The following is a 12,101-nucleotide window of genomic DNA, read 5'->3' on the forward strand; positions in this document are numbered from 1 at the left end:
GGAAAGATATAGAAGGGTCCAGAGGGTGGTGTCTGGAATGAGCTGCCAGAGACAATAGAGGCAAATACAATTTTTTCTTTTAAAAAGCATTTCAACAGTTACATGGGGAATTTCACAGTAATTTCATTGCAGTGTAATTTAAGCCTTCCTTGTGATTAATAAATAAACTTTACATGGGTAGACCCCCCTACCTTCAGGAAAATATCTTGACTATCTACCTCATCTATGTCCCTCATAGATGGAGATAAGCCAAACATGGGCAAATGGGACTAGTTTAGTGGTTAAAAACTGGACAGCATTGGTCCTAAGGGCCTGCTTCCATGTTGTAAACCTCTGTGACCACACGCTAACTCCAAGATAAAAGCAAATTACTGCAGATGCTGGAATCTGAAACCAAAAGAGAAAATGCTGGAAAATCTCAGCAGGTCTGGCAGCGTCTGTAAGGAGGGAACACAGCTGAGTTCAGATAACCCTTTGAAATGTTAGCTCCCCACAAATGCTGCTAGACCTGCTGAGATTTTCCAGCTCATTCCCCTAGCCCAGCAAGGCGGTCACGTGACCCGTGACAGTCGCCCAGCAACCTGACAGGCAGGGGCGGGGCTGGCGGAAGTGACGCATTTGTTGCTGCGGTGACGGTTCGGCCTTGCTGCTCGCTCGGTCTCGCTCGCTTTCTCCCCCTCTATTGCTCTCTCTCGCTTTTTTAGCACCATCATAATGTCAGGCGGCGGCGGAGAGTTCGGAAATCCACTGCGCAAGTTCAAGCTCGTCTTCCTGGGCGAACAGAGCGGTGAGTGGCCGGCGCCAGGCCCGGCACTGGGGCCACCCGGGGCTGCATCGTCAGCACAAGCTGGCTTGCGGCAAGCAGGGCCATCCGGGGCCTTGCAGCCCCTAGGCCCTGAGGCCGCGGTCTCCGCTCTGACTGCCAGGCCCTGTTACTGAGCTGATGGGGAGGGGAGCAGCAAGACTCCCCATCCAGCCTCGGGGATCCGGGAGCAATGACCTCGCTGAAGGAGACGCCTTCTTCCCCACCCACCAAAAAAAACATCAGGCTCAGCAACCTGCTTCAGAGACCCTTTCCCCGGCTCACCCTTCGTTCTTTTCATTTCTGTACCTTACGTTGCTTATTTTCGATGGCTAGTATCCAAATTCAGCCTCGCCTCTTCCAATTGTTTGGGACTTTTATCCTTCGGGGGCGGGGGGGGGGGGGCGGCGGCATCCTTAAAATGGGGATTGGTGTTTTTAATTTTTTTCCAATGAATGAAAAATCTTAAAACCGGTCCAGTGTATGTGTGCCCTATTAGCCATGTCTCTAGAAATCTTCATCGTTACAAGTTTCGATGTTGCAACTGATGCAGGATTTGATTGTCAGATGAATGCGTGGCAGAGGAAAAAAGTTGTAAGAATGGCTGACAGTGATCTGGCACTTAATACGGTGGAAAATGAGTTAGCCTGAGCAGACATCTCTCTCCCCAAGTTCCTTCTAGAGGAATGTGTTTGTGGTTTCTGCTATGTAAAATTGCTCCATTCTCCCTTTAATATCAGTGTTGTCCATTGGAATCTGTCCTCTGTAGATTTGTTTCTACACTTTGGAGAAGATTGGTTCCTTGTCTGCTCATCTCCTTAAGTTTAGGATCTTTTCTGTCATTTCATTCTTGGTTATCTCGATTAGCCCCTTTTGACTTTTCCCAACTATTGCCTTTTCGAGCTGAACACTCAAAATAGGAACAGGCCCCGCTAGCCTGCTCCAGCATTCAATAAAATCATGGCAAATCTGTTTGTGTTTTGAGTTCCGCATGTCCATCTACAGTGTCCTTAGATTCTTGTGAAGCAAGAGGATCAATCTACCTCTGACTTAAAAATATTCAATGATCCTGCTTTTATTGTCGTCAAAGACTGAGTTCCAAGTCGAAGGGCAACTCCTAATTTTAAAATAGTACTCCCTTGTTTTGGACTCACCAATAAGAGGAAACACCCTTTCCACATGCACCTTAACATGACCATTCATGATCTTGTATACTTTAATAAAGTAATTAGGACATCTTTGTTATTGCAGGAATGCTGCTTAATCTTTCAATTGGTCATTTCTTCCCTATCCCTGTTTGCAAGGATCCTTTGTGTATTTAGGGGCAACTCTTATTGCTGACTTGTTAGGATCTTGTGTTGCTGCATAAGCATGTGCTATTTAGAAATCTTATAGGTGCAGAGCACAAAAAGATGATCCTTTTCATTATGTTGCACTGATTTATTATTTTACATAGTTAATTGGTCAGTCTGTAAACAGTTTTCCTGTTGGCTATGTATGTTGAGGTTTAATCCCTTGGGTAGCACTTTAGTATCCCCTCCAATTTGGATAAAGAGCTGACACAGGCAGAAAATGTCACAATTGGCAGGTCAAGCAGGATTAATTGAGCAAATAAGACAGCTGATGTTTTGGGTACAAAACTTCAAACTGAACAACATTATAGGTAACTGTGGTTTTGTTGTTCAAAAGTGGTGGAAAGGGAATTTGAATATCCATTATGATGTACTTTGGCTTCCTGCCTATTGGGCTGAGAACCTACTCAAATTCTTTGAGGATAATTATTGTCAAATTTATTATTTCTAGTATTGCCATTATTTTCTGGTATTTAATGTCAGTGAAATCTTCTGAATTTAGCTTAGTGCCATTCATGCTTTGACTTGCAGAATTCTCCAAGGTAAAGTCCACTTTGCAATCATCTTCACTTCACAGGAAGGTATTCCTACTGCAGCTTTCAGAGAAGATTTTGTTGTGTTTGCCTTTCGAAATTGGGATTATTAGTCCATCCTTCTAATTTTTCTGTAAGATCTTTTGCTCCTGTGTTTTAAATGTCAACTGATATAGGACTTTAGTTGGGGGCAGCCCATTCATGAGTTTCTTTATGGAAGCCTTTATTTCCAGGTTGGAGGATTAATTGATTTTGAGAAATGGTATTGCTTCACTTGCTTCGTGCAGGACTTTGTTCTTTCGGGGGCAACACAGCAAGGTGCCAAACCAGCTCTTCTATCTTGCCATTTTCTCTGGTACGATTTATCTATCTGATCGTCACTGTTTGACTGGACCAAGGGAAAACTTTTCATGTCCCCAAGAAGCTAATACTTGGTGGAATTAGATTTTGGTAACTACTCTTCCTCAATTACCTTCTCTAAGGCCTCACCCCGATAGTTTCCATTACCCCTCACGTTTCTTGTGTTTTTTTAAGGGATCAGTAGTGAAACAGGAAGATACAGGGCTATGAAATGAAAACAGGGCAATGCTGTTAGTTTTACGTTGCATTTGTGACACATCTTTGCTAAAACAATGGGTTGTATGGCTTACAATATACTGCGTGTGTGTGAACTGAATACGTGGAATTTTCTCCGTTCCAAATCGCAGAGACATCTTTTAAAGAGATTATTTTTCCTTCTGCACAAGCCTGAGATTGTGTTTAGTCTTCCAAACTTTAGCCCTGCCTACCTGCCTGGAATGCTGAAAACTTTCCCCACCCATCTCTCCAACCTTGCCTAGTTTCTTGTAATTACGGGTTATTCTGTCACGAATTGTATGCCCACTCGTGTATGGATACACTGATAATGGACCTATAGGCATGCAAAATATGTACTGTTATGCATCATGCCACTTGCACTATTTGTAGACCTATAGTCCGATTAAAACCAACCACTACTGCACAATTTGTTTCTTTCAATCAGCAGTGTTTATACTCTGAAGAACAATGACAGACTTCAATGGGAAATGTTGGACTCTGATCATTAGTAATGTGTTCTGGAAGAATTTGCTTTATTTTTGTTAAGTAATATTTTAATTTGATTTTTGATACCTGGATCAATTAATTTACGTGGAAATCTTGGTTGAGGTAATAAGACTTCCTCATATCTGCACTGTGACATCAGTTGCAGGAAGGAAATATGCTGGTGCCCAGTCTTCACAAACTAGTCTGTCTGTGCCGTCCAGGTGCTTGATGAGAATTTAACCTTTCTTGAACTAAAACTGTTTCATGTTGAAAGGAATTTGTTAAAAACAATTTTTGAACAATTAATTGTTGGGTCAGTACTGCATGACCCTACATTTTTTTTTAATTTCAGGAACTGCAGGGTTAGTGTCAGTTTTAATGAATTGGATTGATACAATAAGTTAATGCTGCACAGGTAGAATTAGATTGGAACTTTCAATACTATTTTTTTAAAGTTAAAGCATCCTGTGCAATTTTTGCATAGCTTCATCAAATTGCTCTTGTGTTTTCAGGACTTGTCTATCTGAATCCCTTAGTGTCTGTTCTAGTTTTAAAAAAAGTTTTAACATTTAGAGTATAGTTTCTCTGCTTATTCCTCCCAAAATGTGTATAGACCCACGAATTGGGAGCAGGGTTAGGTCAGTCACCACTTCGAGCCTTCTCCATGATTCAATAATACCATGGCTGATCTGATTACATCATTAACGCCCACATTCCTTATCTACACCTGATAGATTCTTGATGAACAGATTTTATCTACCGCTGCCTCCACGGTGTTCAGACTCAGAAGAGAGTTCCAAACATTTACGACCCTCAGAGAAAAAAGTTCTTCTCATTTCTGTCTTAAATGGATAACCCCTTATTTTTAAACAGTGATCCCCAGTTCTAGATTCTCCCACAAGGGGGAATATTCTCTTCCCATCCACCTCCATCAAGACCCTTTATGAACAAATATACTTCAACCAAGTCTCCTCTTGATCTTCTAAACACCAGTTGATAAAATCCTAGTCCGCCCAATCTTTCCTCATAGGACAACCTTCTCATTCCAGACATTAGTCTAGTAAACCTTCTTTGAACTACTTGCAATGCAATAGATCTTCCTTTAAATAAAGAGATCATTACTGTAGATAGTACTGCAGTTATGGTGTCGCCAATGCCCTGTACTACTGAAACATAACCTCCCTACTTCTGTATTCAGTTCCCGTCACAATAAACAATAATGTTAGCTTTCCTAATTGCTTCCTGTACCTGCAAACAAGCCATTTGTAATTTATGCACCAGGACAGCCAAATCCCTTTGCACCCCAGAGCTCAGTCTCATCTCTTTTTCTGATTTGGATTTTATTTGACATCCATCTATCCACTTTTCTAATGACAGTCATTTTCTATCTTTTTTTTTGAAAGATTAATCACAATATTTTTAAATTGCCTGTAAATTTTGACATTATGGCCCTGCATCCAAATCCGTGTCATTTGATTTAGTTTGTGGCTTCACAGGATGGTTTCTGGAAATGCTTGATCTCTGAAGTCTTGGAGAACCAGTTTTGTTACATATGGTAACATTTTAATAGTTTGATCAGGTGGCCACAAAAATGGACTGAGATTAAATTCTGGTATGCTATTTGCCACTGTCACTATGCAATCAGAGGCCAGCCTGCTCATTGCTAATTTTCTATTTGATTATTGACTTAAATGTAGTATTTCAGATTGATCAATAGTTTTGTCTGAACAGTTGAGTTGCACCATTGGTGCAGTCAGACTAATTCAATAAATTCACTATATTATCAATTTATTACTGGAAAAATTCCTCTAAACTCTTAATGTTGCACAATATGCATGTATGTGTTAAAGTACAAATCCTCCTCCAAAGACAACTCCAAATCCATTATTGATTTTTTCAAAGTTGAAGTGGCCACTATATGAAATCTGACTCACCACATTAATTTTACTAAAATGTATTGATCAGACATCGAGAGCTTCTTCCTGGATGTATATCCATTTTTCAGTGTAACTTCATCTTCCATTTCAGATTTTCCAATCAAACACCAAATGGCACGACAGTAGTGAATTCTTTCATGGGTGATTATGTGCCAACATGCTTCCACGCTGTTGTACTGTATTGAATTTCAATAAGGAAACTTTGAGCACTCTGTCTAAAGAAAAAACCTGTTTACATCTTTTTTTTAAATTTAAGTCAACATTCAAGGATGTTCTAAACACAAAACCCATGCAGTTTGCTGTTTTTCTTACTATCACTTCACGTAAATATCTGTGCTGGAACATTCCTTCAGTCCACATAGAAAATGGAAAATAATGTATTTAATTGTTGATCATGCAGTTGGTTAAACTAATTCTGAATACTGTACTCCCAGCTTGATGATCATTAAAATAATCTTTCATGTCGGAGCCTGGGTTGAATTCATCTTCGGTTAGTTGCTCTCCTGAGGACAGTGTAACATTACACAAAGAAGGCTTACTTATAGGGTTGTGTATGCAAATATATGGGGGAATGTTGCACTGAGATCTAATTGCTGTATATTGTAACTATTTTAAAATATTACTATTTCAGCAAATGCTAAAAGCAAACATTACAGAAGAAGATATTAGTAGTGATTGTACATAGGCAAATTGTTAGTCTTATTATTCATTTCCGTACGGCTTTGCCCATAGTAGTGAAGCTTCGTGCAAAATAATCATTTATATCAATACGTTAGGAGTCCATATGAATTTTTTCTTGTCTTTCAATGGCTTTATGCAATCTTCTACATCCAACTCTTTTAAAAAAAACTTTTTCCCATTGCAACTGAAATTATCTGCCAATTTATTTGTCAGTAAACTGCTGGCTGTTCTGAAAACTGTCTCTGTTTTCTTTAATTCTGCATGATATTTGTGTCTTTTCATGTGACATATTTTCCTTTTAATCTATAAATTATGTTTGCTAATTTGAGGAATGTTATTTTTATTGCAGTTGGAAAGACATCACTGATAACCAGGTTTATGTATGACAGTTTCGACAATACTTACCAGGTGAGTAACACAGTAGACAGTATCTCTTAATGCAAAACCATTCTAAATGACTGAGCTCTGTTTTGCTACTGAGCTTTTTTATATTGTATACGTTCTGGAGAATATTGATACAATCAAAGATGCATAATGGAACTTGGGTCAACCAAAGAAAGGAGTTTGTTGGCCTGACCCTCTTCCTAAAATCTACTGTGTTGCAAAATGGATTCGGTTCTGGGTCATGGTCTTCTGTATTTCTAAGTATGCTTTGATTTGTGATACAATTTAGTGGTCAGTTCTGCTCATCTGCTGAGTTTGAGCAACAGTGTTTAGGGAACTGGCATGTCCAAGTCAAAATCTTATGAGTGGGCCATTAGGATACTAGAGGATATATTACATGGAGTTCAGGTGATTGTAATTGTGTGATATCAGCAGAGAGTTGAGTAGATTTCATACCTTCCTAGCAAATGAGCAGTGATTGTGTCATCATCAGGATATTTGTTTCCATTTTACAAAATGTAAGGCATTTAACTTGTATCAAGAAGCTTGTCCATAAAATGTTTTAATCTTTTCAGTTGTGAGCGATAGAGAAAATTATCTCTGGATGGGAAAGCAGCCACTGGTGTCAGTTGGTGTGAAAAGTCTCAAGCTTTGTGGTGGTAATTGTTTACTGTGCCTATCAGTTACAAAAAGGTGAACTTAAAGCTTAACTGTGATAAATAGTGGTATTAGCTAATCAAGGTACATTGACTACAATGGTGAAGTGACTAAATACAGATTGGGCAACTGCTACAACTTGTATTTATTGCCTTTAATGTAGTGAAACATTCCATGGCACTTCGTCGGAGCATTATGAAGTAAAATTGACACCAAACCACCCTTAAGAGATATAGGAAAGGTGAGCAATAGCTATGTTCAAGAGATGCGTTTTAAGGAGTGTCTTTAGAAAAAGATGACGTAGTTAAGGAGGACATTCCAGAGCTTCGGCCAAGATAACAGGAGGCCTGGCCACCATTGGTGGAATGAAAGCCAGGGAGGCAGGAGATCAGAATTGAAGGCACTCACCTTGAAGGGAGTTGGAGACAGAAAAGGAGAAACACATTTCTTGACAAACCAACGATTTTGATTAACCATGAGAATTTTTCATCGGGTAGTTGAGACCAGAAGTATTTACGCTACAAAATCTGTTGGCTTATCAGTGTTTGAATGGTATAGACCCCTAGATGGTCAATTGATTGCACAATTTCCTTTAGGCATAGGTGCTAAGATTCAACCAAAATTTTAAAGGAAATTTACAGTTGAAGTTAATATGTAACTATATTCTTGCTCAGCACTGTGTTGTAATAACTTTTCAAATATTCTTGAATCATGTTCTCTAATCTTGGTTAATTCTTAAGGAAATGTTATTGCTACTGAGCTTTTTTATATTGTATACGTTCTGGAGAATATCGATACAATCAAAGATGCATAATGGAACTTGGGTCAACCAAAGAAAGGAGTTTGTTGGCCTGACCGTCTTCCTAAAATCTCCTGTGTTGCAAAATGGATTCGGTTCTGTGTCATGGTCTTCTGTATTTCTAAGTATGCTTTGATTTGTGATACAATTTAGCGGTCAGTTCCTGTTTGAGTTCACTGCTGATGCTTGGAAAATTGACAATTTGGGGACAGATGATTAGAGGTTTGGGGAGGATTGCTGAATACGTGGAGGTATCTGACTCCAGAGTCGAGAAATTGCTGGTGGCTGTCAACCAGTGAACAGAAAGTTCGGGTGGATGTTTTTATAAATACCCAATGAAAAATAGCAATTTGGATAAAGATGCATGATTCACCCACACAGAATTATTGTGGTACTGGTAGCAGACCAGTTTCAAGCTGCCTCATCATTTCAATGATTTCACCGTTCTTCCAATGTTAACCATTGCTTTGATTGGATGTGTCAGCAAGGTACTAATTTAGTGAATAACTAACATAGCTTAAAATAATGCACCTCTTAAAGGTGAGGTGCATTGTAGCTGGGACCACTAGCAGTCATGCAGGATATGTCCCTGGCCTGGGAAATATTGGAGAATGACACAAGGTTTGATGCCTGCAAGATATTCAGACATTCTGCTGAAGGATGTGGTGGAGATGAGATGGTCTTATCTGCAAGGCCCCTTTGCAAGGCAGAAGCTCAGAAGTCAGTGAGAGATGTGGAGGTCAATACCAGGCCAATATCTGGCTGCAGTGCCAAAAATTGTTGTGATCTTGCACAACTTGTTAAGTAAGTGAATGCATCTTCAAATGCCATAAACTGTACCGCTAGCTTCAGATATTTCTCAATTCATATCTCCATCACTCACCTATCAACAATCTCTGGCACAGAAATCATAACTGATTTTGATATGCTCCAGTACACCTTCACACGCTTAGCACTGCTTCAAGCCTCACAACTATGTCTGAGTTTGCACACACTACCAACTATTCAACCATGACAGCAATATCAGCCAATCAGATTAACCCACTCACTGATCTTTCTCTCTTGCAGAAAGTAGCCCCTAACCAGAGGATTGAAAGCATACCTGAATATACTAACCCCTCAAAGGACGTGCCAGTCATGGTCTCAGCCATGACCAAAAGTGAGGTTAAAATCCTCAAGAAAGAATAGTCCTCTGCCTCATCCCACATTCTTGTCTGATTTATAATTTGCTTTTTCTTGCCACCTATTGCCCACACACAGCCTTACATTTGGGCCTTTTTCCTTTTGGAAACTCTTAAGTGCAACTTGGCCAGCCTTTGGACGAACAGTGAAAAGAGAGTAAGAAAAAAGATGCAACATCGTTCAGCTGCAGACTCTCAGCCATCATCTCACATATTGAACTATGAGGCACTAGGCCCAGGGCGTGGATAGCCCAGGCGCCGGATGCTGGAGGCTAAGGTCACGCACGAGTCCTACCGAAGGGGACATAGATGAACGTTTTAATGGTGTAGTCTAAGAAGAATATTGAGTATGCACAAAGAAATGCTCGGTGCATTAGTAAGCTGAAAGTCAATGTCAAGGAGCTTGAAGCATCTGGCACCAACTTGGTACAGAGTTTTGTGCAGTGCTGCAGTGGCACCTCAGACCGTTGTCACCATAGCTGTGAATTACAGTGTACAAAAGATTCTTGCAGCAGTTGAGCAACTGATTATTCGGATTGTCCCGGGGGCGATCTGCGTATGACACTTCAGAACATTGAAATACTTCACTTTGGTTTGGTCTGGTCTTTTTTTCAGGAAAAGGAGAACATATGTACAGAATTCAAGAAGAGATTGAGGAACTTGCACAGTTTAACATAGGAACTGGGGTGGAAGTGGAGGCTCTGACAGGCTGACCCAAATGAATTACATCCTAAGCTGCTGTGGGAGACAGGGCAGAAAATTGCTGGGCTCTGGTGCAAATTTTAATTCCTCTCTGGCCACAGACAATGTGCTAGTGGACTGGAGGGTGGCTAATGTGGTTCAGCTTTTCAAGAAGTAGTAGGGATGAACCAGGAAAGTACAGACAGGTGAATATCACGTCAGTGGTAGGAAAATTACTGGAGAAAATTCTGAAGGAGAGAATTAATATCTTGGAAAGGCATAGTTAGGGTGGGATAACCAAATTAAATGCAGGGAAACTAGAGTGTAGGGCCAGTAAGACTCAGAGCAGGCAGGGTATGGTTGCTAATCAAAGAGGGTCTGGTGGACTGAAGTGCATTTGTTCAATGCAAGTGTAACAGATAAGGCGAATTAGTACTTGGAACTATGATGTTGCTATTACAGGGAGTTGGTTAAAGGAAGGACAGGATTGCCAGCGTAACGTTTCAGAATACACATGGAATAGAGGGGGCTGTAAAAGGGGTGGGGACGTTGTACTACTGGTTAAGGAGAATATGAATGTGGATTACTGTAAGACTTGCATTCCAACCATTATCTTGTAAATTGAGTTTATGTCTATATATGCCCTGATTGTGAACACAATTCCCACTCCCCTGATGAAGGGGCAGTGCTCTGAAAGCTTTTGCTACTAAATAAACATGTTGGACTTTAACCTGATGATGTAAGACTTCTTACTAAGGAGAATATCTCAGCTGTACTGTGGTAGGACCACTCGGAAGGCTCATATAGTGAGGCAATATGGGTGAAGCTAAGGAATAGGAAGAGCGTAATCCCAGTGTTGGGGTTTTACTATAGACCGCCCAACAGCCAGCAAAAGATAGAGGAACAGATATGTAGGCATATTTTGGCAAGGTATAAAAGTAATAGGGTTGTTGTAGGAGATTTTATCTTCCTCTATTTTGACTGGGACTCACTTATTGTTGGAGGCATGAGGAGGGCAAAGTTTGTAAACAGCACCTAGGAGGTCCTCTTGAAACATTACACAGTCTAATTAGGGGAGGGGCCCTACTGGACATAGTATTGGGGAATGAGTCCGGCCAGATGGTCGACCATTTCAGTAGGGGAGCAGTTCGGGAACAGTGAGCACAATTCAGTAAGCTTTAAGATGCAGTTGGATAAAGGTGTGTCGTCTTCAAGTGAAGCTGCTAAATTGGGGAAGGCTAATTACAACAAAATTAGACAGGAATTGAAGAGTGCAAATGGCTGTGGGAGACTTTCAAGGGTAAGTTGACGGGAATTCAGGAGTCTATTCAGCCTCTCCTCAATCCATCAAGTCCCGCTAGCATCCCAGTAAATCTTTTCTGCACTTTTTCTTGTTTAATAACATCCTTTCTATAGGCACATTTTAAGGATGAAGGTTAAGTATGGCAAGTTTTTTTGTGAACCTTGGATAATGAGTGATATTGTGAGCCTAGTCAGAGAGAAAAAGGAAGCACTTGTCAAGCCCAGGAGGCTGGGAACACACAAAGAAGTGTGGACTACGAGGAAAGTAGAAAGAAACTTGAGCAAGAATTAAGGAGGGCTAAAAGGGGTCATGAAAAGTCATTGGCTAGCAGGATTAAGAAAAAGGCTTTTTATATATAGAGCAAGTGGGTAGCTAGGGAGAGGGTTGTCCAACTCAAGGTCAATGGAGGGAATCTGTGGGGATCCGGAGGAAATGGACACGATATTAAATGAGTGCTTTGCATCAGTACTCACCAAAGAGAAGGACTCGATGGATGATGAGTCCGGGGAAGGGTATGTAAATAGTTTGAGTCATGTTGAGATCAAAAAGGAGGATGGTAGTGGAGGTCTTGAGAAACATTAAGATAGACAAGTCTCCAGAACCTGATGGGATATACTCCAGAATACTGAGAGGGGCAAGGGGAAAATTGCTGGGACCTTGAGAGAAATCTTTGTACCCTCACTGGCTACAGGGGAGGTCCCAGAGGATTGGAGAATAGCCAGTGTTGTT

General features: G+C 40.6%; 1 protein-coding gene across 2 annotated transcripts in view; it reads left to right on the top strand.

The window, feature by feature from the left end:
• Positions 1 to 615: 615 nt before the first annotated feature.
• Positions 616 to 12,101, top strand: part of rab41 (RAB41, member RAS oncogene family) — a 46,541-nt gene continuing 35,055 nt past the window's right edge. For both annotated transcript variants that reach the window (XM_080187523.1, XM_080187524.1), the window contains exons 1-2: positions 616 to 787; positions 6,717 to 6,775. In XM_080187523.1, the coding sequence (XP_080043649.1) occupies positions 715 to 787; positions 6,717 to 6,775 (132 nt within the window). In that variant the 5' untranslated portion in view covers positions 616 to 714. The remainder of the gene's footprint in view (positions 788 to 6,716; positions 6,776 to 12,101) is intronic.

This window comes from Carcharhinus amblyrhynchos, chromosome 4 (genome assembly GCF_965287045.1).
Source record: "Carcharhinus amblyrhynchos chromosome 4, sCarAmb.v2.hapA, whole genome shotgun sequence".
In the NCBI taxonomy this organism is placed as follows: Eukaryota; Metazoa; Chordata; class Chondrichthyes; order Carcharhiniformes; family Carcharhinidae; genus Carcharhinus; species Carcharhinus amblyrhynchos.